The sequence below is a fragment of the Canis aureus genome, chromosome 1 (genome assembly GCF_053574225.1).
Source record: "Canis aureus isolate CA01 chromosome 1, VMU_Caureus_v.1.0, whole genome shotgun sequence".
In the NCBI taxonomy this organism is placed as follows: Eukaryota; Metazoa; Chordata; class Mammalia; order Carnivora; family Canidae; genus Canis; species Canis aureus.
The window spans coordinates 110,484,013-110,510,690 of NC_135611.1; the positions used below are offsets into that span (position 1 = coordinate 110,484,013).

The 26,678-nt window shown below is 52.0% G+C and overlaps 3 protein-coding genes across 6 annotated transcripts; 1 reads left to right on the forward strand and 2 right to left on the reverse strand.

The window, feature by feature from the left end:
* On the reverse strand, positions 1-7,851 carry QPCTL (glutaminyl-peptide cyclotransferase like). 3 transcript variants are annotated; one of them, XM_077848322.1, is made up of 7 exons: positions 7,564-7,851; positions 6,326-6,469; positions 5,081-5,362; positions 3,470-3,631; positions 3,283-3,382; positions 2,698-2,814; positions 1-755 (listed from the first exon to the last, which is right to left on the reverse strand). In XM_077848322.1, the coding sequence occupies exons 1-7, from the start codon at positions 7,744-7,746 to the stop codon at positions 610-612; spliced, it is 1,134 nt and encodes a 377-aa protein (XP_077704448.1). In that variant the 5' UTR covers positions 7,747-7,851; the 3' UTR covers positions 1-609. The 3 variants fall into 3 exon arrangements, with proteins under 3 accessions (XP_077704448.1, XP_077704433.1, XP_077704442.1); XM_077848307.1 differs by having other exon boundaries at positions 6,969-7,699; XM_077848316.1 differs by having other exon boundaries at positions 3,470-3,622; positions 6,969-7,697.
* On the forward strand, positions 7,836-13,401 carry SNRPD2 (small nuclear ribonucleoprotein D2 polypeptide). The gene is made up of 3 exons (XM_077848336.1): positions 7,836-7,993; positions 9,752-9,931; positions 13,134-13,401. Coding segments are annotated over exons 1-3 (357 nt in total). The 5' UTR covers positions 7,836-7,991; the 3' UTR covers positions 13,309-13,401.
* Positions 13,140-25,982, reverse strand: GIPR (gastric inhibitory polypeptide receptor). 2 transcript variants are annotated; one of them, XM_077848297.1, is made up of 14 exons: positions 25,907-25,982; positions 24,564-24,691; positions 24,073-24,172; positions 23,519-23,626; positions 22,355-22,458; positions 21,153-21,256; positions 20,808-20,952; positions 19,939-20,098; positions 19,669-19,729; positions 19,280-19,349; positions 19,074-19,162; positions 18,844-18,982; positions 16,864-16,905; positions 13,140-16,767 (listed from the first exon to the last, which is right to left on the reverse strand). In XM_077848297.1, the coding sequence occupies exons 2-14, from the start codon at positions 24,633-24,635 to the stop codon at positions 16,561-16,563; spliced, it is 1,401 nt and encodes a 466-aa protein (XP_077704423.1). In that variant the 5' UTR covers positions 24,636-24,691; positions 25,907-25,982; the 3' UTR covers positions 13,140-16,560. The 2 variants fall into 2 exon arrangements, with proteins under 2 accessions (XP_077704423.1, XP_077704412.1); XM_077848286.1 differs by having other exon boundaries at positions 13,140-16,905.
* Positions 25,983-26,678: the final 696 nt, after the last annotated feature.

Sequence of the window (26,678 nt, forward strand, 5' to 3'; positions counted from 1 at the left end):
TTCACATTGTGCAATGAAGAAACTCATTTAATGTCTCATCCTGCATCTTTGATCCCCTTTTTCACGAACCACCTAGTTATGCTAATTCTGTAGAATATGTTTCACAGAAACACTGGTTTATTGCTCTTGGGTCTGACAGACTCGAGTTCCCAACTATTGGCTTCTACCTCCTCTGTTCCTGCTTACCAGCACATCCCCTGTGGACACCACACAGCAATCTGTATGGACATTAAACCATAAGCCACAGAGAATTCATTTGGTGGGGTAGTAGTGCTGCCCCAAATGCCAGTCCAAGATGTGCTAACTATAAAACAGCAGCACTGGCCCCTTGCAAACCTTCAGACCAAGAGCTTCCTTCAGGACAGGGTCTAAGTTCTTACTCCTTTGGCTGTCACCCTCACAGCAGTCTCGTCTCTTTTGTGTCTTTGAAGAGTGACAGCTTGAAAGAGCCAAAGGAAAGAGGGTCTTCCAATCATTGCACAAGTGGAACCAAAAAAAAAAAAAGGATTATCCAGCATATCCCAGGCAGCCTGGCCTGAGCTCCACTGGTTCCAAGTGTCCTTGGTGCGTCCTGGCTGGGCACTGCTCCTTCTGAATCAGCCAAGGAGGCTAGAGCCCCAGATATTCGGCCAGGAACACGGCGAGGATGCGGCTCAGATTGTGTACGGTGGGTGGGTGCAGGTTGGCCTCAGAGTCATCGGGGGTGTGCCAGACGGAGGGGAAGGGCATGGAGATGAGGTGGAGCACAGGGACCCCTGTAGGGGAGAGGGGAAGCTTGGTCAGATCTGTGCCTGGGTAAACTCGCCTCAGCCCCACCCTGAAGATACTCTGTCCTGGCATGTGAAGAACCCTGAATGATGATTTTAAGAGTGTGAGGGCAACATGTTAGTTTTTTAAAAAGATATATCCAGTATATCTATTGTTCTCACACACAAATTGTAGAAACTCAAAACCTAATGGATTATGCAAAAGGCCAGAAGGGAAAGAGGTCTTTGACATCATATTGCCAAGTATATCATAGGTTCTTTTTCTCTTCTTTATTTATAGCTTGCACCTTTAAAACATTTTTCTTTTTTTAAATAACTTCTATGCCCCACGTGGAGCTCAAACTTACAACCCCAAGATCTACTGACTAAGCCAGCCAGGCACCCTTAGCTTGCACTTCTGTCATACATAGTTCTATTCCAAGCCTTCATCTAAGGCCACACACACCTCCACACACAATTTTACCCATACAGTAATCCTTTACAATAGTCCTATATAGGGCATCTGAGTGGCTCAGTCAGTTAAACGTCTGCCTTCAGCTCAAGTTGGGATCCTGGGATTCTGGGATCCTGGGATCAAGTCCCACATCGGACTCCCCACTCTGAGGGGAATCTGCCTCTGTCTCTCTGTCTCTCATGAATAAATAAATAAAAATCTTAAAATATATATCCAACATTTATCCCTATTTTATAGATGAGGACACCAAAGCACAGAGGCGGGCAGAGTGATTTGCCTGAGGTCCTGCCTCTAGCAAACAGCACAGTGAGAATTTGAACCCAGGCCACCTATCTCCAAAGTCTGTGATCCTAATCCCTGCACTAAGATGGCTTCCCTGTCCTTGGAGCACTTCCCTTTGTGTGTGTCAAGATTCACTAAATGTCTGTCCCACCACTAGACAGGACCCAGACAGATTATGGCCCATCACTGGACTGCTGACACCTGGCCCAGGACCTGCATTGGGAAATAATCACTGAAAGAATCAATAAAGAAGGCACTCTCAGGAATGGCATATTTGTTGAATAAGTAAATCATAAAATTTATTTTTTATTTTTAAAGATTCTATTCATGAGAGACACAGAGAAAGGGACAGAGACATAGGCAGAGGGAGAAGCAGGCCCCATGCAGGAAGTCCCATGTGGGACTCGATCTCAGGACTCCGGGATCACGCCCCAAGCCAAAGGCAAACACTCAACTGCTGAGCCACCCAGGCATCCCGAGAGTAAAAATTTAAAAAGCAATTTTTAGCACTTACTATATTATGACATGTACTGTATGAGAAGGCATTCTATGTACCTAATCTCATTCAATCCTCCCAACCCCATGATTATGAATATCCACATACAGGTGTGTTTTCCAGAAGACACACAGGAGACAGGACCAGAGAGCCTGAGTAATCTGCCAATGGTAAGTGGCAGACACTAGAACCCAACCCTGTCTGATTCTAAAACCTATATTCTGAACCCCTCTACCAGAGGTCTTCAGTCCTGGTTGTGCAACACAATCATCTGGAAGTTTTGTGAAAATAACGCAGAGACCCAAGAGTGTGGTTTAGCAGGCCTGAAATGCAACTGAGCATTTCTCGAAGCTCCTCAGATGATTCTGCTGGGCTGCCAGGACCTTAAAAGCCAAGTACTGGAATCTGGGTTCATGGAGGCACTGACAGTAGTAGCTAACATTCTTTGAATGCTTACTGTGTGCCGGGTACCGTGCAAGTAACGTCTTTAAGTATATGAGCTCATTCGATCCCCTCAACAACTCTGAGATAGGAGCTATTAGCATCCCCATTTTACAGATGAGAAAGATAAGGCAAAGAAAAGTTTAGGCACTTACCACTAGTCCCCAACCCTGGGAAGCGGTCAGGGCCAGGTCCTACCTGTCCTTCCCTTGGATGCCCCCCACCTACCTTTTACCCCACCCCCCCAAAGCAAGTACCTCGGCGGAGGAAGGGGATGTGGTCATCTTCCACAGAACCAGGGGGCTCCCCGGGCTGGAAGTACATCACTTCCTGGGGATGAGACTGCAGCAGGTTCATGCGGTGAAGGCGCTTCTCTGCAGGTGGTGGGGATTAGAGAGCAAAGGTCAGCACCTCAAGGTCAAACGTTCCCCTGCTCACAGATCAGGGCCTGGCAGGAGGCTTGGGGTAAAGCACTGATAGTCCCCCAAAAGGATGTAGTTAGCTAGCCCTACTACAGGCTGTATTCCCAGTTTCCTCTATTCTCTCTGAGGCTAGGAGGGAGATACCTCTATTATTGTTACTATCATGCCCATTTTACAGATTGGAAACGGAGGCTCAGAGATGAATGAAGCCACTTGCCCAGGTTCACATGCCGGTAAGAGGTGGAGCCAGAATTCAAACCCAGGGCTACTGGACCCCAGAGCCTGTGTGTAATCACGACACCTGATTGCCATGGGATCTTTGTGTTTCTGCCCTAGTGCCTTGGGGAGAGAGTCAGGAGGTAGAGGGCAGTCTGGATGACCCCTCAGAAAGCAGGTGCCCCCCTCCACCTTCCCCCTTACCGATGCTCCTCAGCCGATGGAACCAGCGGGCTGTATGAGGGAAGTGACTGTAGAAGTTTGGATTCGGGGCACCCAGGAGATCAAGGAGCATGAAGAGCTCCTAGGGAGAGAGAGTCCAGGTGGGGTGTTGCAACCTTGCATCGCCCACTCACTCCCTCACCGGAACCCAACGGGGCCCTGGTCTTACGATAGCCTGGATCCTGGTGGGGCCCGGGCTGTGGGGTGCAGACTCCATGAGCTGGGCCAGGTGCCGGGAGCCATAGAGGGAGTCTGTGGGTCCCCACTCCTTCAGTGCTTCTTCACCATCCAAAAAGAGCAGCTGCAGAGTCACCGGGGCTTCCTGTGGGAGCTGGTGGTCAGGGCCAGCTTGGTTCCAGGCCTCAGCCTTGACCAGTCCACCTTCCTGCCCACTTGCACCACTGAATAGGGCAAACTAGGTGTCCTCACTCGTAGAACATGGTGGCCAGAAGTGTAGACTCTGAACCAGACCACTGGGGTTCAAATCTGGCTCGGCCACTTTATAGCTGAGTAGTTTTGGGTAAGTTCCTAACATCTCAAAGTGTCAGATGACAAAATGGGGTTAATAACAATTCTAATCATACAGTAGGATGCGAATCCAGGTCCTAGAATAGTGCCTGACATAGAGTAACCAAAAAGAGTCAGCCCTATTATTATTGTTACTCCTTAGGCTCATTTAGCAGAAGAGACAGACTCACAACGAATCCTCATACAGTGAAATGCACATGGGACGAATGCTTCCAAGAATTATGGGATTCTAGGGGCACCTGGGTGGCTCAGTGGTTGAGCATCTGCCTTTGGCTCAGGTCGGGAACGAGTCCTGCATCAGGCTCTCCCTGCAGGAAGCCTGCTTCTCCCTCTGCCTATGTCTTTGCCTCTCTCTCCGTCTCTCATGAAGAAATAAAACTTAAAAGAACTATGGGGTTCTAAAAAAGCATAGGAAGGGAGTTGGGGAGCATGTTGAGTCAGCTGGGAAGGGATGTCTGTATGGAGGTGAGTGGGAGCTGGCCTGGTGAAATGGGGCAGAGGGAAAGGTGTTCCCAGGCAAGAAGCAACATGGCCAAGTGCCGGTGCCAGATCGGAGAGCTTTGTGAAAAGGCCTGAGGGATGAGCAAGTGCCAGGGAGCTTGGGCTTTGTTAGAGGGGGTTTGAGCCATGGAAGGGGCCTGAGCAGGAGGAGGAGATTTGTGTTTTCTTTCATTTATACATTCCACACATTTCTCTTGACATCCTAACTTATGCCAGGTAATCCTCTGGGCCCAGGGAATACAGCAGAAGACAAAAGCAGCAAAAACCCTGCCTATTGGGAAGATAGACAAATGCAACAACATAAAACACCACAATGCTTGGGACAGTGACAGGGAGCTCTTTCAGGGTGGATAGGAAACCATCTCTGAGGGGGTGACATCAGAGAGGACATTTGAATGAAAGGTGACATTTCTAGCCAGGAAGGTATCTGTTGAAAGAACATTCTAGCCAGAGCAAACAGCAGGTACAAATGCTCTCAGGTGGGAGTAACCCTTGTGAGTGATGAACGCAAAGGTTCTACATGGCCCCATGAGGGCTACTAGAAGGCATAAGGTTTATGCCTGCAATGAGGTGGGAACCATGGGAGGGTATTGGGCAGAGGAAAGCTGGGATTGGACATTCAGGGGATGAAAAGTCCCTGTGACTACGTGTGTGGAAAAGAGGTAGGAAGACATGTCCAGGCAGGGAAGGATGGGGGCTTGGACTAGGGTAGAGTCAGCCCCAGCCCCCCACACCTTCCCTCATTCCTCACCTGCTCCTTGGCCCTACTCAACTCCCTGTCGAGGGCCTGAGCCAGCTCCAGCAGCAGGGCGCAAGGTACAGCCGAATCTGTTGCCCCCACAAAGGGAACCGACTCAGATGCGAAGAGCTTGGAGTCATAATGGCAGGCAAGGGTGAGGTGACGGGCAGCCCCTGGGTCCAGCGTGGCCACCACATTGCCAAAGTCCAGTGGCCCCAGGGGTGTCAAGGCTGTGAAGGGGTCCAGTTCCACATGCCAGCCTGCTGTCAAGGTCCGTAGTGTAGCCTCCAGGAACTAGTGGCAGGAGAGAGGTGGGAGGATGGGTGGGGACTGGGGAGGAGGTCAGGAAAAGGGCCATGTGACCTGAGCCATGCACAGCAGTTGGGCTGACTCATAATCCTCACTTTGGTTTCAGTCATTCCCTTGACATGCTTTTGCTGAGACCCTACAGAATGCCAGGTGTGCCGTGACTCTGCAGCTCGATGCCAAGATAATCTTCAAATCACTAACTGTGTGCCAAAGCCCTGTTCTAGGAGCCCTATAGGAATGAGGACAGTCAATGGCTCCATTTCACAGATAAGGAAACTAAGGCACAGAAGGTTAAGAAACTAGTCCAAGGTCACACTCCAAGTGGCTGATGTGGGATTTGAACTCAGAGGGTAAGTATTCAAATGACTGGATGCTTTCTGGGAGGCAATATAGAGATGTTCTTGTGCCAGCTCTGGAATCAACCTGAAGTTTGGGTTGAAACCCTAGGTATACCATTTATTAGCTGTGGGATTTGGGTAAAATGCCTAACTGCTCTGCTCCTCAGTTTCCATATGCAGAGTGAGGATTACATTGGTACTCACCCCACAGAGCTGTTGCCTAGCACACACTCAGCTTTTGGGGGCCGTACAGAGGGCAATACAGTTGTGGTTACCAAGGTGGGATTCTAGATTCCGATTAGCTCCAGTCAGAGCCTCAGCTGGGGGTCTTAGCTGCTTGGGGGATTTGGGGCAGAATGCCTATTCCCACCTGTGTGGCTCAGTGGTTGAGCCTCTGCCTTTGGCTCAGGTCGTGATCCTGGGGTCCGAGGATCGAGCCCCAGCATCGGATTCCCCGCAGGGAGCCTGCTTCTCCCTCTGCCCATGTCTCTGTGTCTCTCATGAGAAAACAAATACAATCTTAAAAAAAAAAAAAAAAAAAAAAAAAGAATGCCTAGTTCCAATACCCTGGCAGGCTGCTGGGTCAGAGGTGGGAGGTGGAGCCCTTTACCTTTCTGACTTGGAGATTGCCGGGGCTGCCCGGGGTCCGCACAACCAGCAGGGGGCGCAGATAAGTGTTCCAGAGACGGTGTGGGTCCAGTTGCCCCACCACCCGCCGCAGCCGGGCTTCGGAGAGGCTTCCGATCAAGCGGCCCTTAGGAGGAGGGAGCAAGGAGAGGGAAGAGAAGAACCGAACGTGAGGGCAACCCCCATTCCAACCCTAACCCGGACGCCATCGCACCTAAGAAGCCCCGGTTCTTCTTCCTAATTCGAACCTCCAGCATCGGAGGTTTCCAGAAGAAATCCTAGGCTAAGGAAAGTCCCTCTAAACCCACCAGGTCCAGCCCACCTCAATCCTGATAGGGAAATCGAGGCCGAGAGAGAGGAAGGGACTCTTCCAAATAGCTGACTTTCAGATTGGAACCCAGAACTCCCAGTGTTACTACTGCAGACTCTCCCTCTTAGGTAGAACCACTTATTACAGAACAAGCCCAAAGCCTCAGTTCGTTAGCAACGGGCATGCGCTCTATCGACGGAGACCGCAGCACCTGCAGCTTGGGCCAGACGACACAGCCACGTCAACCTGAGACCTCAGGGAAGGGGAGGCGGGGAATGAGGGCTCCCGCGGTGCCCGTGCCCCTGCCGGGCCTCACCCGCAGCTCCCGGCCCCGCGGCAGCTCCTCAGTCTGGTGGTGCCAGCCGCTCCAGATGGTGTAGGTCGCCGAAGCCAGGGCCAGGGCCAGCAGAAGCAGAGGCAAGAAGTGCGCCCGCGGGAGCAGGCGGCGCTTGGGCGGGGAGGGCGGCTCCAAGAGGCCACGTTCCCCGAGCCGTAGCCGGGACCGCCCGCGGCCCCCGGAAGGCATGGCAGCTTCGCCCCGAAACCGGTCCCGGACCGCGGATAGTTTAGGCCCAGCCAAATCCCACCCCATGGAATCACCGAACCAATAAACACGAAGAGCGGCTGCACCATCCCACCCACCCTCGGTCAGTGAAACCAATGGCGACCCTCACTCTGAGAACACGCCTTCCTGTCTCCCTGGGGCTTTGGGGTTGGTTCCCCTGAGGGTTGCACAACCCAAAAGGGTAGTGCGAAAGGGAGAGGCTCCGCCTCAACGGAGGAACGGAAGCCAATGAGCAATGTTTGATCCTGAAAAACGTTGGACCAAGGAGCAGGTCTCCGCCCCTCCCGTAGGAAGGCAAAGGATTGGTTACTCGAAGTCGGAAAGATCAATAGACACGTAAACGAACCGACACCAATGGAAAAGGGGCGGTGCCCGTCCCAGAAGCGAGGAGCCGATTGGCTACACGGAGGCCGCGCCCCCGAGGGCGGAGCCGGCGGGCTTTTGGAATGCCGTGTCCTGTCCCTTCTTCAGCTTGTGCCGCTCTACAACGAAACGATTTGAGTCGGACCCGCTTTATTCTTCTCTCCATTGTCTTCTCTCCATATGGTCCTGAAAGACCCTGAGCTACTACGCAGTGCTTCTACCCCACGTCTGCGCGGGGCCGGCGCGGATTGCCAAGGCAACAGGCCTCGCCCACACCGTGCAGGTTGGGATTGCGCAGGCGCCGACGGAAGTCGGCCACAGGAAACGGAAGTCCCGCCTGTAGCCCTCTCTTCAGAGGCAGGAGCAACGCGGGGAAGACGGAGCTGATCTGCGAGCGCAGCCGCTACCACCATGTGAGGCCCGGCGGGAGTGGGGTCGAGGGCGTAGATGTGGCCGTTTGCCGGTGGTGGGCGAGGCGGGATCGGAGGCAGAGGTTTTAGGGGTAAAGTACGCACCGTTCTGACGAGTTTGAGGATGGGCATGGGGCCTTTTACGGGTCCTGAGTTCGAGGGAAGGCACTTGATCAGTTAATGAGCCGGGATTTCCCCGATAATGAGTCTCGCTGAAATGGATTTTAAGGGGAAGCAAAGAACCTGGGAAACGGGAGTGCGGAGTTTTAGAAATAACGGTTTGAGGTACGGGACTTACCCGGACAATTTGAGCTGGAGAAGTTCACCTCATTCGCGACTTTTTCGGCTCACGAATCGCCTTAATGATTTTCCTGATTTGGTATTCATTCAGCAATTATTTATTGAGCACTCATGTATTAGGCACTGCTTTAACTACGTGAGATACATCAGTGACTGCGACCCCCATCCCGCAAGAAAAATGCCCTGCTGCAGCTTATGGGTGTGGGAAAAGGCAGACAATGAACACACCGGTGATAAAAATGTAAAGTGTATGGCGTGTGTTAGGTGATCAGAGCTAAGTGAGTAAAGAAGCAAAAGAGCAGGATCCAAACAATGGGGAGTACTAGTTTTGAGAGAAAGTAACTCAATAACCAGTGCAGGACACATTGAGAAGGCAACAGTTGAGCAGAGACCTGAAGAACCTGAGAACCACAAAGATACCTGGGGAGGTATCCAGGCAGAGGGAAAACGAAGGGAGATGCCCAAGGTGAAAGTCTGTCTAATATCTTATATATTTTTTAAAGATTTTATTTACTTGTGAGAGACACAGAGAAGCAGTATCCCCACAGGGAGCCCGATGTGGGACTCGATCCCAGCATCCCTGGGTCAGGATCTTTTTTTTTTTTTTTTTTTTTTTTTTTAAGATTTTATTTATTTATTCATGATAGACATAGGGGGAGAGAGAGGCAGAGACTCAGGCAGAGGGAGAAGCAGGCTCCATGCAGGGAGCCCGATGTGGGACTTGATCCCGGGACTCCAGGATCGCGCCCTGGGCCAAAGGCAGACGCTAAACCGCTGAGCCACCCAGGGATTCCCCCTGGGTCAGGATCTGAGCCGAAAGCAGATGCTCAGCCATTGAGCTACCCAGGCGCCCCTTGCCTAATATCTTAAAGGACCACCTTCAAGGCCACTGGCTGGAACAGAGAAGGATGGGAAGATGCCAGGCATTGTAAAAACTTTGGGTTTTACTTTTTACACAGAGATGGGAGCCATGGGAGGGTTTCGAAGCGTGAAATGATATGACTTAGATTTTGATACAACCTCTGGGACTGCTGTGGAGAACAGACGGTCAGCGGCATGGGCTGAGGTAGGGAGACAAGTAAGGCTCTCAGGAGAGAGATGATAGAGGTTTAGGCCATGGTAAGAAACAGATTCTGGGTATATTTTAGAGGCAGATGACAGAATTTGCTGACATTGAATGTAGGATGTGAGAGAGAAGAGTCAAGTTGATATCAGGGTTTCTGCTCAAGGAACTAGAATGATGGAGATGAGGAAGGCTGTGGAAAGAGTAGGTTTGAGTGATTGGGAGATCTGGAGCTCAACTGAGGATGTATACGGTTGGAAATGTCTATTCAGCATCCAGCTGGTGATGCCATGCAAGAGGGACTGAGCAGGGGGGTGGGTGGGTTGGGGAGACATCATGTGACCACCCACGCTCTAGCTCTGGGCCTCTCACCTACGGGTTCCATGCTTCCCCCTCAGGAGCCTCCTCAACAAACCCAAGAGTGAGATGACCCCAGAGGAGCTACAGAAGCGGGAGGAGGAAGAGTTTAACACGGGTCCGCTCTCTGTGCTCACACAGTCAGTCAAGAACAACACCCAGGTGCTTATCAACTGCCGCAACAACAAGAAGCTCCTGGGCCGTGTGAAGGCCTTCGACAGGTAAGCACCTGGGTCCTGGAAGGTGTTCTGTCTTGGAAATGCAGACACAGTTCCAGTGTGAGGAACCCAAATACAAGGTTTTCAGAGTCCTGGGGCATAAGCATATTCAGACCTCAAAGTGCAATGGTGTCTTGTTGTCCTTCCAGCTGTGCAGTACAGTAGTGATGGGCATGTACTTGGGAGCCAGGCTTCCTGGGTTTGTGTCTCGACTCTGCCTCTTAGCAGCCATGAAACCTTCAACAAGTAACTTTATCTCTTCCATTCAATGGCAGTAATTCTGGTGATTGCAGAGATTCAGTGACTTAATACATGTGATGTGTAATACAGTCATTAGAAGTACAGCATCTGGCACCAGGAAGCTCTTATTAATCAGGTTTTGCAGTTACGATATAAAGTATCATGCCCCAAAAGAAAAAAATAAAGTACCATGCCCAGTACTTTTTTTAGGCTCCAGAGACACAGCAATGACTGAAAGAGGACTCCTATACTTAAGAGAGCTTATGCCATAGGTAGGGAAACCAACAGCAAGCACACAAACAATGTGTCATAAGAATAGTAAAGGCAGGTGAGAGTGTGGAGTGCTGGGAAGGAGGTGTTGTCCTAGACGGTAACGCTAGGGGTTCCATAGGAAGAGACCGTGATGAACAGACCTAAATACAATGAAGGAGGAAGCCAGGGTCTGAGTGTTTCAGCCAGAGGGAACAGCAAGTGTTATTTCCTCTCTCGGCCTCAGTGTCCTTGTCTGCAAACTGTGCGTCATAAAAATACCCCTCATAGAACAGTTGTGAGGATTAAATATTTCTGTAGGAAGGGTACTTGGCTCAGTAGCTAACATGATAAATGCTCAATAAACATAAAACCTGCAGCCTTCAGTTAGCATTTGGGAAGTGGTATGGCGAAGTGTAAGTCTAGAATGTTTTTGCCACGAGCTGTTACATGACCATGAATAAGTCTTTTCACTTGGAGCCTCGGTTTCTTCTCAAGGAGAATAAGAGTGAGAACAGGAAGTATTGGGCCCAAAAAGGCAGATAGACCTAGATTTGAACAGGGCTGTGCCACTTCTAAAACATCATCCCACTGCGCCAGTGTCCTGCTCTGCAAGCTGGGGGTGATACTAGTGTTTACCTTCTGGGGGTGAGATGTAGTGAGAATTACTGGCTTATTGCTTCGAAGAGGGCACCTGGGTGCTTAGTAAGAGCACAATCGGTGGTGGTTTATTCATATACATTTGTGTGTCCACATCTTTTTAAAGATTTATTTCATTTATTTTGGGGGGAAGGGGCAGAGAGGAAGAGTTCCAAGCAGACTATGCTGAACAAGGAGCCTGATGTGGGGCTCACTCTCATGACCTGAGATCATGACCCAAGCCAAAACCAAGAGTCAGACATTCAACCAACTGTACCACCCAGGTGCCCCCCCCCCCATTTTTTTAAGAGGACTTTCCCCCAGTTCTTCCTCATATCCCCACATCAGCTTCCCACCCTAGTGTGTATCCTGCCACAGTTCACTCACTCACGCTCAGCACACACACACACACGGGCTTCTTTGTGGTGTTAAATAACAGCTTTATTTTTTATTTTTTTAAAGATTTTGTTTATTCATGAGAGACAGAGAAATAGAGACATAGGTAGAAGGAGAACCACACTCCTCATGGGGAGCCCCATGCAGGACTTGATCCCAGCACCCCAGGATAACGACCCAAGCCAAAGGCAGATGCTCAACTACTGAGCCACCCGGGTCCCCAGCTAACAGCTTTATGGAGGTGGAATTGACATGTTGTCATATCATAAATGTAATTGTTTTTAAGATAGAATCTTCCATGTGCTACTCTGCATCTTGTTTTTCGTACTTTTCAGTGATCTGTGAACATCCCTGCAGGTCAGCTAAGGCATTCTTAACCCTGTTACTTATTGTATTAATTATGTTCCTTTCTTGAGTGAGCAGTGCATGCAGTTGAGGCAAAATTCAAAAGAAACGAACGTGCTCAATGAGGAACAAGTCTTTTTTCTCCCTGTCAGTCAGTTGCCCTCCCCAGGAATCCTTCCACGGTAAATTCCTCAGGTCCCCTCACATGACATCAGACCAACAGACACAAGAGTGTGCTTTACTTTATTTTAAATCACTGCTAATAGCAAACCACACAGTTTTAGACCTCAGCTTTTTCACTTGACAACATGCCTTGGAATGTTTCCATGTGGGTATGCTACTTCATTTTTTTTTTAAGCTTATTTTTCTCTGAATTGCTAATGTATTCACAGGATTCCAAAAACAGTAATAGCAGTCCAATGATAACATTCCATGCAGCTTGTCCCCGGCCTCCAAGTGTCTTCCAGGATTCTGTACTGTACAAAGCAAAAGGAGGCAGGCAGTATAGATGCTTCTCCTACCCCCTTTCTTCCCTTCAAAAGATCACTTGCATACTTGGTTTTGTCACTCAACAGTCTCTCGTGGATATTACTCCACAGCAAGGCACAGAGCTTCCCCACTCTTAAATACTTTATTTTTCTTGCCACTCAGTAACATTTCCTTCTATCTTTCTATCCCTTCACCTGGCTTTAATTTTTCTTCATAGCAGGGGTTGTAACGTGACAGTGTATCAGATCCATCTGTTTACTTGCTTAGCATTCTTCTCTCCTCACATCCCATCAGGGCAGGGGTTGCATCTGTCAGCTTCACTGCTGTATTCATTGCAGGTGCTTGCTGAGTGGGCTAATCTGTACTGTCCTCAAACGTGTCCACCTGGCACCCTGAGGAGATAGGGACCAAGCACAACTGCGGCGGAGGCATCACATTCCTCCATAGGCCCCAGGGACCTCTGGCTCCACAAATAGCAGCAGTTCCTTTGCTGATGCTTTCAGAAGTACTTAGAGTTGAGAAACACAAGCAGACCCATTTTGCTTACCTTTCCCCTGGGTCAGGCCCCCTTCTAAGTCTTTGCAAGAATGCTGTATTGGTTAATTTATCTTCACAGCAGCCCTATGAGGGAGGCACTGTGAATGACTCCATGTCAGAAAGCAGGACATTGAGGCACAGAGGAGTGAAGTCCTTTGGCCAAGCCTCAACCTGAAGACTGGCAGAGGTGGTGTGGGGGGTCCCTGGCTGTCCTTGTCCCAGGCCCTCACCTTCATCCCATGTGAGCTGCTGGAAGAGGGGTGGGCAGAAGGCTTCTCCCTCACTCCTGGTGCCTGCCCTCTACCCCCAGGCACTGCAACATGGTGCTGGAGAATGTGAAGGAGATGTGGACCGAGGTCCCCAAGAGCGGCAAGGGCAAGAAGAAGTCCAAGCCAGTCAACAAGGACCGCTACATCTCCAAGATGTTCCTGCGTGGGGACTCCGTCATCGTGGTCCTGCGGAACCCACTCATCGCTGGCAAGTAGCGGCCTCCTCCCCGCCGTCAGAATTTGCTCCCTCCTGCGAAGACCTGCCCTTTGTAATGGGAATAATAAAGTCCTGGGTTTTGTCTAGTGGCATCTGTCTGTTCCCAGAGCCTTGTGACAGGGACAGGCTTGGGGAAGGGAGGCAGCTGGGTGTGGCGCCAGGTGCTAGGGTGCAGACTTCTCTGATCCCGTGAAGAGGCCCTGTCTCTGCCCCTCCTCAGGACTCTTTTTTCCCCATCTGTGAAGTGAATGGGTTGGATACAGAGGGCTCTCTTTCCCTTCTTAATCTTTTCTAGCTTCTCATCGCTGCGTCTCTCTTCCCTTCCTCTGCCTCTCTCTCAATAAGTTGAGGTCTGGCTGCAGTGCTGGGGACACAGCAGTACCCAGGAGAGCCCTGACCAGCCCTCACTGAGAGGAGAAGGAGGATATAGTTAGAGTAGTCAGTACCCAAACAGTGGTAGTGATTGCCACTAACACCTGCCAGCTGTTAGGGTGCCAGGCCCTTTCCTCTGTGCTGAGCAGACACTGTTCATTATGACCTCCATTGCCAGAGGAGGGAACTGAGGTACAGAAAGGAGAGAGCATTCCCCCGAGGGGATCCAGCCAGGAAGCGGTGATGGTATAATTCAAACCTCCCCTGTGCCAGAGCCTGGGGCTTAACCCTGAGCTCCACTGCCCACAAATTACAACTTAATTACCCTTGGGAGAAATTTTCTGACACGTATGGAGATAGAGGTGGGACGGGGGGGCTCACTTATTGTGGGGGTATAAGGAAGATCCTTGTCTTGCTCTGATTCGCACACATCGTGCTCTCCCCCAATCATGTCTCTGTGTTCTGTCTCTACCTGCATCTCTTGCTTTGTTCCCCAAATAAGACCAAATACTGGGTGGGTGCAGGGGTTTGCAGGCCTCAGAAAAAATGAGACGTCTGATACACTGAGTTGTGAAAGCACATCCTGAGTTAGTCCATGAGTCCGTAAGTGACAGAGCAAGGGACCCTGTAGGAGAAGGCTTGACATAGGGCAACAGCTATGAGGTTATAAAGATGCACGTTTACTGAGTGGCTCACATCTAATGAGAATAGTCATCTGGTGGGTAGATACTAGAGCTATCTGATTTTATGGGTGAGACAGCTGAGACCCAGAGAGAGCAAGTGCCTTGCCCAGGGTCACTCAAGAAATGATGGAGCCAAGTTATCTGTGATGTGGCAGTAGTGGTGCTGCTGCAGGAGATACTCCTGCCCCACTCTCCACCCTGCAAGGATTCAATTCTTGTGCAGGAGCTGGGATAGCACAAGCCCTGCAATCACAGTCCTGGGTTCAGATCCAGATCCTTGCCCTGCTTCCCCTTCTTGTTGACTTATCCTCCCCCAGGAAATGGAATTTGGTTTCCCTGCCCTGCAACCTGGCAGCAAAGTTCCAGCCTCAGGCACCCTGCCTGGCATCAGTCTGTATTTCCTCACATCTTCACCCACCCCTGCCAAGTTGTCATTGGGTGAAAACAAAAACAGAATGCAGGAAAAGCATGCACCATGCACCAGGAAGTATCCTAAGAATAACTCACTGGAATCTCAGGCAACCGCAGAATATAGGTACCATCACTACTCGCTTGCCAGAAGTGGAAACCGAGGCACAGGTTGGGAATGTTTCCCAAGTCACCCAGTGAATAAGTAGCCAAGTGAAGTTTAAACCAGGCTGGTTTCTGCAGCCTTACTATTCCTATACTATCTTTTAGAGAAGCAGCCCTCAGAATTGTTTGGCACACACACAATATTTTAATTGTATACATTGCAAATAGTTAAGTATCAGGAAATCACATGAACAGTCCCAATCAGGATTTCTTTTAGGCATGGGGGACAGTGGTGGTGTAATGTCCCTGTTCTTGTGGCAACACATGACTGAAGGGGTTGCAAGGCTACCACAAGCACACAGCCCACCTCTCATTTCTCTTGATGACCTAGGGGAGAAGATTGACCCACCTCTCATACACAAAAAAGTACAGCTATTTCTCATGCTTTATTTACAAGGCCCCTACCTTAGCACCACACCCACACACACACCCCAAACCTATGAAGAAGGACTCCGTTAAGCTGCTGTGGGGCACATCTGTCCAGGGACTGGGGACCCCAAGGGAAATAACACCCAGGTACTAACTAAATCTAAGTGCAGTTCTAAGTGGGGGAAGGATTTAGGAGTGAGGGTCTTGTGTGTGTACAGGTGGTCCAGACGCAGGCTGTCGGTTTCTCTCCATCTCTCCCAGTCTCCAAGGGCTGCCCAGGAGGGTGGAGAGGTGCGTCCATACCCGCAGCCGGCAGTGGTCTGTCCTAGTTGCAGCTCTGAGGCCTGCCTTGAATGGTTCATGTTTAGTCTACACATGAAGTCCTCCTTTCTGGCCCCCAGTGCTGCTCACATTTCTCTTTCCATCTCTCACCTGTCCTGTGAGCTCCAGGGCATTTTTCCCAGCCCAACATGTCCAAAGAACACTCTTGGCTCAACCCCCACTGAACGTCATCTCCCTCTCTCTTTCCACCATCCCAAACCTAGGAGTCTTCTTTGACTTCTCTTGCTGCACTTCCCTCATGCAAAACATCAGCAAATCCTCAGCTCTACCTTTAAAATAGTGCCAGAGCCCAACTACTTCACATGCTTCTGAAGCTGCCACTCCTGCCCCTAATAATCTGTTCCCTCACATAGCAGACAGAGGATCTGCTTAAAACATTAGCCCAGAAAAAAGAAAAAAAAAAAAAATTAGCCCAGGAGACGCTGCTGCTAGGAATCTTCAATGCCCTTGCCTGCTTCTCTCTCCCCACATCTCTTGGCCCAGATTCATCCCACTCCAGCCATGCAGGCCACCTGTCTGTTCCTCATGCATGGCTGAGCTCTTTCTTGCCTCAAGGCCTCTGCGGATGCTGCTGCTTCTGCCTAGAATCCTCTTCCCAAAGCAGTCTCCTTCACCTCTTGCAGGTATGGCTTAAGTGCCACCTCCTTGGAGATGCCCTCCTGCCACCCTAGGCTCCCTTTAATTGTTCTTCTTTAGCCAGTTCCACAGTGTATGTATAACTTGTTCTGTCTTTGCTGCCCACCCCCCTCAGTTGTGAACTGTGAACTCTAGAAGAACAGGGACTTTGTCTTCTGTTTTCCTCCTCCCACCACACCCCAATTTCTCTAGCGCCCTCCACACCTCCACACTGGGCCTGGTACACAGCAGGTGCTCAATGAATACGTGCTAAAACGGACACAGGATCTCCACTGCCTAGCAGTAGCTTTCCAAGACCCGGCTGGCCTCGTCCCCAGACCCCGGCAGGGTCCCCAAGGACCGGGCACCGTCAGCGGCGACCCGGCAGGGGCCTGAGTCCAAGGGCAGGGTCCTGGAGGCGCGCTCCGGTGGCTGGCGCTGCTCCTCCCCGAGGCTGTGGCGCAGGCGGCAGCGGTGCCAGCAGCGGCGGATCTCCGACTGTACCTGCAATGCGACGGCGCTCAGAACCTTCCCTGCGTTCCCGGCCATTCCCTGTGCGGCCGCCAGAGGGCGCGGGCGGCGAGCCGAGGCCGTCCCTACCTCCTTGTTGATGAAGCAGTACAGGATGCTGACCAGGAAGCCCTGCCGGAGGACGCAAGGGGTTAAATCACAAGTGGGAGCAGGATCACAGACACCCCCTGAATGAGCTCGGACCCTTACCTGGTCCCAGGCAACCTAGGCTGCCACTACCCTGGTCCTAGGCCATATCAGTCACCCTCGAGCTCCAGGCTCCCCTTTGCCTGCCTCAGTTTGTTGAGCAAGAAGGGGGTTAATTAAAAGGGAACCTCCGAGGTAGGCCACCTAATTATGATAACAGCTTCCCCATTTTCTGACCCACTTGGGCAAGTGCTTAACCCCTTTGTGCCTCTATTTCTTCATCTGTAAAATGGGGTCATATTATAGTGCTGGTTGTCAGAATTAAGATAATCCTATGCAAGAAGCTGGAGTGCCCAGCACACAGTGTAAAACCTTTTTCTTAAGCTTCTTATAACCTTTTATTATATATATTACATATTATTAATAAATTAATTTACTTAAGAATTATCTTTATATAAGTTTATACATTTTGCATATAAACTTTAAATATAAAATATATAGGGACACCTGGGTGGCTCAGTGGTTGAGCATCTGCCTTTGGCTCAGGTCATGATCCTGGGGTCCTGGGCCAGGATCGAGTCTCACATCAGGCTCCCCTTGGGGAGCCTGCTTCTTCCTCTGCCTATATCTGTGCCTCTTTCTCTGTCTCATGAATAAATAAATAAAATCTTTAAAATATATATGTAATATATAATTACAAATAAATTGGTAAACTAGGACAGCCCCGGTGGCACAGCAGTTTGGTGCCGCCTGCAGCCCGGGGTGTGATCCTGGAGACCCGGGATCGAGTCCTGCATCGGGCTCCTTGCATGGAACCTGCTTCTCCCTCTAACTGTGTCTCTGCCTCTCTCTCTCTCTGTGTGTGTCTCTCATGAATGGATAAATAAAATCTTTTTAAAAATTAAATAAATTGGTAAACTAATACAATGAATTATTTATGTTAAGATCTTACAAATCTTACTATTCATTTTCATGATCCTGTTAAAATCTACCTCTGATCATCTCCCTCTGCTCCCGTGGCTCCTGAATCACTCACGGAAAAGCCAAGGTACTCACTTGGCCCAGGGATCTGCCTGGGTATGTTACCTCACTGTCATGTCTCCCCCTTGCTCCCTGTAGCTCCCACCACTTCAGGCATGTTGGCCTTCTTCCATTGGGAAAGGTACTCTCTTCCACGTTAGGGGCCGTCTTCTCGGTGAGGCCCTCACCCACTGTCTATAACCCCATATTTTGTCTGCTTCTCAATTTTCTTGCTTCCCCCTACCCCCACTTCTAGGAATATCTCTCCATCTGACATTCTGTATATTTTATTTACATAGGATGTTTAGCAATCTGTCTCTCCTGATAGAGGGTAGGGACCATTTGGTTCTTGGCCCGGAAAAGTGCTTGGTACACAGTAAGTGTTCAGTAAATTTTTCCTGAATTTAATGAATGAATGAGCCTTGTGAGGTGAGATCAGTATTGTTTCCACTTAGAGATGAGGAAACTGAGGCCCAGCAAGGAAAAAGCATGGCAACTAGGGTTAGGCAGGCAAGCACAGGGTTGTTGGCCTTGAATTTTGGTGCCTCCTTACATTTTGTGCCTCAGGCAACTCATTTACCTACCCTAGACTTAGACCCTAGGTGAAGGCCACAGAGCTGCAAAGTTGGCCCTGTGCTTGCCTGGGCTGCAATGCCCTCCATCGTCTCTAGGAGGCAGTACTGCTAAGCCTACCTGCTTTGTTCTCTTGGTCCTTCCTACCTCCCCAGCTCTGGACAGAGCTAGCTCAGTATTTTGCCCAGAATATATGAATGAACTTGTGAACATGTTTACACCCTATTGGGTGGCCGCATCAGTGGACGATTGCAGCCCCATGCTCCTCTGGGGAGGAGGGCCCCAGGACCAGGGGTGTAACCCCGGCACCCCGACTTATCGCCTTAGCACCTGGAATGAGCTGAGGAAGATCTCAAAGCCGAGCTTGGTGAAACGGAGGGCACCCCGGGCCTGTTCCTCTGTCACCGGAGCAAACACCACCTCGTGGACGCCCAGCAGGGGCACCAGCGTCAATGTGGAGCGAGCCAGCCTGGAGGTAGAGGGTGGCAGTGGTCCCCCTGCCCCAGGTCCTCTGTCTCGCACCCCGCCCCGCTCCCTCCACGCCCGTCCTGCTCCCTCACCTCAGCCGGTAGTCCGGGCAGCGCATCTGTCGCGTCCTCAGCTTGGACACGAGGATGCCAAGAATGCGAATAAAGATGAGAAAATTAATCTGCAGGGAGAGATAGAGGCTGAGCCGGCCCAATCCTGTCCTGGGGACAGAGGGTAGGCCCCCATTTCCCAGGGTGGGAAATTCCAGAGGGCCAGGAGGAGTCAGAGTCGGCCGTACCAAGATGGTCATGAGGATAGGGGTGCGTATGATCCACCAAATGGCCTTGACGTCGTTCCGCTCCCAGCACCTGGGGGTGGGGGGAGTAGAACTAAGAGAAAACCCCAGGACTCACAGGGTCACGCACCCTCTCTCGCCAGCTCCGCCCACTTTCCTGAGCGCCACATCCCCGTTCCTTTAAAGCAGCGCCCGCTACGATCCAGGCCTCGCCCCCATCCCGCCCTCTTCCAGGACACCACCTTTCCTAGCTCCCCATTCCTTTAAATCCCATCCACACCCTCCCAGCCCCTACTTGCCCTCCGAACCTCCCCACGTTTCCATCACAACCCGCCCAAGTCCCTCAGAACTCCGCCCGCCTCCCAGACCCCACCCCAGACCCCAAGACTCACTGCGTGTTCTCGTACAGGTACCTGACGATCACCCAGGGAATGACGAAAAGCGCGGGGGCCCCTGTGCAGACCCCGACCCCCGCCCCCCACCCCGCCGCAGCTGTCAGCGCGCGCACGGGCCCCGCCAGGCCCAAGACCCGCGGAATTTCCCCCGCCAGGATGGGGAGGCGAAAGCCCAGAGAAGGAAGGAGCACCCCTGAGGTAGACCAGCAGGGTAGTTGGGGGAGTGGAGACGTGTCAGGTTGGGCAGGGGACAGGGTCGGGGCTCACCCCAGCCGAGGAGCAGGTAGCAGCGGAAGTGGCCCCCCTCGGAACCTCCCACGAGCACCAAGAGACTGTGCAGATAGACACCCTCCACCAGCAGCCACGTGTAATTGGCACCCACGCAGTACTGGGTCACGATCTGGGCCGTACGGCAGGCAGCTAGGGCCTGGGGGAGGGGGCAGTCAGGGCCTCCAGGGTGTCCCCAAGCCTTCCTCCTCCATCCACTTGGTCATTCTTCCACCCTATCTCCTGCCCTCGACTATTTACCTCCTGCTCTGCATCACCAGAGGATGGCGTCTGTGATAGATTTCTCTCTCCTATTCTCTTTCCCTACCCCCAGAGCTGTCCAGCTCTTACCACTTTAACAATTGGTATTTCCCATCTTGTTGTCAGTTTCTCCCCCACCCCAAATTCCCCCCCAACTATGGCCTCTCTCAGGGACAGCACCAGGACTCCCCCAGCACATAGCTTCTTCACAATCGGCATGACCCAGCTCGCTACGGGAAAGTTTTTCTCACCTGAAAGTTTTTCTCACCTGAGCCCCCAGCCTCTAGCCTCTCCACCTTTGTCTCAAGTAACAGATTGGTATCTACCAAATCCCACCCCCACGGGTTAGTTTCTCCCATCCTGCCACACCCCACCTCCAGCAGAGGGACCCTCTCTCCTTTGTGAAAAAGTCCAGGGAGATAATGAGGAAGGAGGTGATGGGGTGGACTAGGAGGAGGCTGAGTTGGAAGGACCCCTCTTCAAATGTGTTTGGAGAGCTCCAGAGAGATAAACTGTTGATAGTGTAGGAGGTAGTAAATGGGTTGGGAATCTCTTGGCCCCACCAGAGGAGGCAAAATCCCAATTTAAGAAAGAGGGGAGATGCTCACCGGGTTCCACAGGACGGGGCCCTGGTCCCCAGGGTAGGGGCCAGGTGGAGGTAGCAAACGGTCTCGCGTGAGGATGGCCGCCGCCCGCAGCATGAAAGACGTGAACAGGTTGATGTGGATGTAGTTGCGAGTGCAGCGCAGCCGCCTAAGGGATTTGGGGCACAGTCTGGGGACCCCTGGACACCTGTCCTTGGCCACACAGAGCTCCTTAAATCAAATCACCTCCCAGCCTGTCCCACAGAACCACCATTGGATGCTTGTTGCTAGGGGAGCCTGACTACCCCATCTTACTAGGCAAACTGGAACCCAGTCTCTGCTGCTGTGACTCAAGGCTAGAGGTCCCACCTGAAGAAACTCAAGATGAGCAGGGCTAGCAGCAGTGTGGCCAGGGACAGGGAGTAGCCCACGGTGTACATGACCTGCAGCCGCTCCAAAATCAGCCGTTGATCCTAGGTTGGGGTAGGAGAGTTCAGGAGGGTAGGAGGACACAGGAACAGAGTTCAGTGTTTCCCCCAGGGTCAGAAAGGGGCCCTGCTTTTTGTTCCTGGCTAGCATCCCAGTTTCCTCTTGGGGATCCAACAACCCTTGTTTGAGTGGGGCCGACTCCACCTCTCACTCCAGGGCTAAGCATGTGACCAGCCAATCAGAGCATTCTATATAACCCCCTACACACACAGACACACACACACACATACACAGTGATTAATGCAGAGTGGATGCATGACCCAAAGTGGCAATCCTTGGACATTACATTAGAGCTATTAAGAACAAAGTTCAGTCTCCTCACAGTCTTGCTTGGTTGATGGTATGTGAGCCTCATGCTAATTAAGAGGACCACACTTTTCCACCCCACAGAAAAGATGAGACCAGCACAGAGGAAAGCAAAATCATGGTGTGGTGAGAGACAAAAAGATTCCCAACAACATCTTTTGAGCACTAGATCCAGCTATGCCTGAAGCTGTTGTCCTATACTTTTCAATCACAGAAGCCAATATATTTCTCTTCTTTCTCCAACTTATTTAAGTTAGATTTCTATCAGGCAGCCTCCTTAGCTCAGCAGTTTAGCTCCACCTTCGGCCCAGGGCATGGTCCTAGAGACCGAGGATCACATCCCACATCAGGCTCCCTGCAAGGAGCCTGCTTCTCCCTCTGCCTGTGTGTCTGCCTCTCTCTCTTTCTCTCTCTCTGTCTCTCATGAATAAATAAATAAAATATTTTTTAAAAAGTTAGATTTCGGGATCCCTGGGTGGCGCAGCGGTTTGGCGCCTGCCTTTGGCCCAGGGCGCGATCCTGGAGACCCGGGATCGAATCCCACATCAGGCTCCCGGTGCATGGAGCCTGCTTCTCCCTCTGCCTATGTCTCTGCCTCTCTCTCTCTCTCTCTCTGTGACTATCATAAATAAATAAAAAAAAATTAAAAAGTTAGATTTCTATCACTTGGAACCTAGAGTCTTTGAATAGTACAAGGGGTTTCAAGTTTAGCCTGAAGCAGCTGCCTTTTCATCTCTCCCTGCACATTCTGACCTGAATCCCTCAACACTTCTTACCTGAAAAGCCCCATTCTTCTCTGGGTTCTCACACTGAGAATGGTCTCTCCAAGGTCCCCATTGGCCATCACTGCCACACTGGCGGAGGACAAAGCCTGCAGCCACTGTGGGGACACAAAGGAAGGGGTCAGAGGCACAGAGAAACAGAGACTGAAACAGAAAGATAAAAGTAAGACAAAGGCAGAGATAGCCAAAGTGATGTGATGATAATACACCCTTATGCATATTAATTAAACTAATATTCCTAACAAGCCTATGAAAATGACACTGTTATCAACCACATCTTACAAAAGAGGAAGCTGGGGCACCTGGCTGGTTCAGCAGTTGGGCGTCTGCCTTCGGCCCAGGGCATAATCCCAGAGCCAAAGGATCGAGTCCCACATAGGGCTTCTGCAGAGCCTACTTCTTCCTCTGCCTCTCTCTGTGTGTCTCTCATGAATAAATAAGTAATTTTTTTTTTTTTTTTTTAAAGAAGGTGGGCAGCCCGGGTGGCGCAGCGGTTTAGCGCCTCCTTCAGCCCAGGGCCTGTTCCTGGAGTCCTCGGATCGAGTCTCACATAGGGCTCCCTGCATGGAGCCTGCTTCTCCCTCTGCCTGTGTCTCTGTCTTTCTTTCTCTGTGTCTCTCATGAATAAATTTTTTTTAATTTTTTTATTTATTTATGATAGTCACATAGAGAGAGAGAGAGAGGCAGAGACATAGGCAGAGGGAGAAGCAGGCTCCATGCACCGGGAGCCTGACGTGGGATTCGATCCGGGGTCTCCAGGATCGCGCCCTGGGCCAAAGGCAGGCGCCAAACCGCTGCGCCACCCAGGGATCCCTCTCATGAATAAATAAATAAAATCTTTATTAAAAAAAAAAAGGAGCTGAGGCATAAAGAAGTTAAATAAATTGCTCCAGGCCAAATAGCCAGTTAGGATGGAAAGACCAAGACGCCCAGAGAAAATAAGAACTCCGTGATCCTCAGAGAGATGGAGAGAGAAGGGGCACTAAGTGGCAGAGCCAGGGTTGGTCAGGCAGACGGAGACACCCAGCCAGAGAGGAGCAGGAGATCAAGTGTAGGCGAACTCGCAGTGGGGGGGTGGGGAGGGGTGCAGTGGTGTCTGGGGCAGGGTTAGAAGTTAATTTTGTCAGGGAAGGGCCTGGGGTCCAGGGGGCACCTCACCGTGACGGTGCCACGGCAGGTACCAGGGGCAGGACGCACGGGCGGTGACGTTGGGTGCAGCGTAGTCCCAGCAGACGTACATATCGAAGGACGCGTTACAGGCGAGGTCTGGGGTGGGCGTGGAGGCCGGACGTCGGGAGGACAGACTGAACATAACCCAAGGCTTCTCGGCGGATCACAAGCAAGCTCCTCCCTAGCCCCGCCCACCTGGAGTGGCCCGGGGCCGGCCCGGCCGCCGCCCCTCTCACCAGACCCCAGGCTCCGCCCCACTCGCGCCCTTCGGCCCCGCCCACCGCGTGCAGCCCCGCCCGAGGCCCCGCCCATTTCAAGCTTCTTCCCAGGCCTCTCCCACTGGTCGGAGTTGCGTCCCTCCGCGCATTCAGGTCTAGGTCCTTCCCACCCAAGTCAAGCATCACTCAGGCAGCTCCAACCCAGCCCACCCCTACCCCAGACTTCCTTCAGGCCCCCCTGAACCGTCAGCCCTAGCCCGACTCAAGCACACCCCTCTCGGCCCTAGTCCTTCCCGCACCCCCGGTCCCCGCTCCCAGTCACACCTGCTGGGGGGTCCACGGCTTCCAGTGTCTCCTGGCACTCTCTGCGGTACCGTTCCCAGCGCTGGTACAGCTCCCCCGCCGTCTGACCGACAGAGTCTGTCTATGGAAAGAGAGCAGGGAGGACACCCCACACACACTCGACCGATCCCCACTCTCAGGCAGCAGGGTTCAAGTGGGCTAGAGACACGCTACAGGGATTTGAAGAGGTTGCCTTGTTTTGTCCGGGAGTCTTGGGTGGCTTAGAACTCTCTTCTGAGTCTGGAGGGGTGCCTAGACCAGCGGAGTTGCTGTGGAGGGCTGAAAACTTTCAGCAAAATTAGGGGAAGGAGTGGCTGGAAATCATCAGGAGGATTTGAAGGGGAAAGAAGAGAGACTGGAAACAACTTGAATCTAGGCAGTCTTAAAACTCTCTCTTGCAGCGCGGGGAGACTTAAAACCGTCCCTAGACCTCCCTTCTAGCCTTGAACTCCTGCGGCTCCTCGGGTCCTCACCTCCGCCCTCCCGAGCAGCGGCCTCCACGACGAGAGCAGCAGTAGCAGCCGCCAAGGCGGACAGATCGACATTGCGAGGGCGGCAGGGCATGGGGGGCGAGGGCCTGGTCGCGTAGGGGCAGTCCGGCCTGAAGGGTCAGGAGGCAGAGTCAGGAGCCTCTGACCTCCGCCTCCAGCCCCAGCGCCACCCGCTCTGAGCTTCAAATAAGCGGACTAGGAGGCAGGGGCCCCCTCCCCAGGCCCCCAGAAGTGATGACTCGAGGGGTGGGGGAGGGTGGGCGAGGCCAAGATCCAGCACGTGATTCCTAGGCCCGCCCCCAACTGTTGCTGGGGCAGCAGCGGTGGAAGGGGGGTGTTTGCTGAGGGCGCGGTTGCCCTAGAGCTGCTCCCAGCGGAAGCGCTAATGTCACCCTGAGTCTAGACCTAGAGGTTCTGGAGAATCTGGGGGCTGCCTTGGAGAGGAAGGCATAGAAACTGTCTGGCATGAGCTAGAAATAACCGTCGGAGTTCCCACTCTCCAAGCCCAGAGGGTTTTCAAATGGCAGATCGGGAGGATCCCGACCTTATAAAACTTGACCGCTGTAGGGGCACCTGGGAAGCTCAATAGGTTAAGGGTCTGCCTTTGCTCAGTTCATGATCCCGGAGTCCTGAGATCAAGCGCCACATCGGGCGGGCTCTGAGCTCAGCAGCCTCTGCTTCACTCCCTCTGCCCCTCCCCCTATTTGTGCTCTGTCTCTGTCTCTGTTTCTCTCTCTCTCAAATAAATAAATAAAATCTAAAAAAAAAAAAAAAGAAAAACTTGCCCGCTGTGGATAAAGCCCAGAGTCCATGGAACAACCCTCTCCCTAGGGACTAGAGAGGAGCCAGACTCTGGGCTTAGGTTTGCAGGGGCCCACATGTTTGAAAATCCGTCTAACCCCAGTAACTCCCCCACAGCACCATGTGAAGAAAGGGGGAAGCGGGGAAGATCTCAGAGGGAGCCCCAGAAATGGTTAAGACAGAAATACATAAACTGAACAGAATGAGATAACACAGCAAGAGACCAGAAAGCAGAAGACAGACAAAAATGTGGGTTAGGAAACAAACAGGGGATAGAGACCTGGTGAGAGACACAGAAAATGATCCAAGGAGAGATAAACGTAGAGAAACCGAGCCATCCAGAGGCTAAACAGAGATCGGAGACACGGAGACAGAGATATGAAGAGACGGGCAGACGGAACGATGAGGGGCACGGAGAGACAAAGAGACAAAAGCATGAGCTAAGACACAGAGAAAGAGGGGACCCCGGGGACTTGAGTGGGACATGGGGGCAGGGGAACGAGCTGGGATGGGGAAGCCCTCACCTGTCCCCAGATCTTCCCTTGATCACTCACTCGGGCTGCTGCTGCCTCTGCCGCTGCCTCCACTGCCTCTCCTGGGCTCTGGAGGAGTTGACAGCCTGGGGTGGTGGGAGAGGGCGGGGCCAGGGAGCAGGAGGGGGAGCTCTGGGGCTGAGACCCAGAGTCTGGGGCCAGCAGCACGTGAGGATCATTGCCGCTCAAGGTCACGTGGAAGAGCAGTCACAGAGCCGGGCCCACAGTCTTTCACACTGTCCCACCCATCCCACCCATCCCACCCAGCCATGGCACACAGCCAGAGTCACGCAGCCACACACAGTGTCACACGTAGTCCCATTCACCAAGCCATGGAGAGGCACAGCACGGAGGCACACACTGAGCCTCACTGCAAATATATTTTGCTGATGGTCACTTACAGTCACGCAATCCGCAGTCACATTCAGAGAACCAAGGTCTCTCCCCTACAGGTTGACAGGCATCCACAGTGACAGCCGTGCAGCTGGAGTGCAGGCTCCTCCACTCACAGAACAACACAATCACCACTTCCCACAGTGCTGATGATCCTGGGCAGTCACACACGCAGTCACACACGCAGTCACACAATCATTAGGTCCCGTCACAAACGCCTTCTGTCTCCTCACTGGCAGTCACCTCTAGGTCCCCAGCGTCACTCAGCAAGCTTTGGCATAGAGCAGAGGCTAGAAGAATGACCGTCGATGACAGACACGCACCCATATGTGGTCCCTCACAAACATGTAATCCTTTGGTGCCATCACCT

Excerpts from the sequence above, each read along its gene's own strand:
- QPCTL (XM_077848307.1), bottom strand. The coding sequence starts at position 7,244 with ATGGGGTGGGATTTGGCTGGGCCTAAACTATCCGCGGTCCGGGACCGG. Across the intron at positions 5,363-6,325 it reads GCAATCTCCAAGTCAGAAAG|TTCCTGGAGGCTACACTACG; the intron begins GTAAAGGGCTCC and ends TCCTGCCACTAG. Across the intron at positions 756-2,697 it reads CATCCCCTTCCTCCGCCGAG|GGGTCCCTGTGCTCCACCTC; the intron begins GTACTTGCTTTG and ends TCTCCCCTACAG.
- SNRPD2 (XM_077848336.1), top strand. Across the intron at positions 9,932-13,133 it reads CGTGTGAAGGCCTTCGACAG|GCACTGCAACATGGTGCTGG; the intron begins GTAAGCACCTGG and ends CTCTACCCCCAG.
- GIPR (XM_077848286.1), bottom strand. The coding sequence starts at position 24,635 with ATGTCGATCTGTCCGCCTTGGCGGCTGCTACTGCTGCTCTCGTCGTGG. Across the intron at positions 22,459-23,518 it reads CCTGCCGTGGCACCGTCACG|TGGCTGCAGGCTTTGTCCTC; the intron begins GTGAGGTGCCCC and ends GTGTCCCCACAG. Across the intron at positions 18,983-19,073 it reads TGCCCGGACTACCGGCTGAG|GCTGGCTCGCTCCACATTGA; the intron begins GTGAGGGAGCAG and ends CTCTACCTCCAG.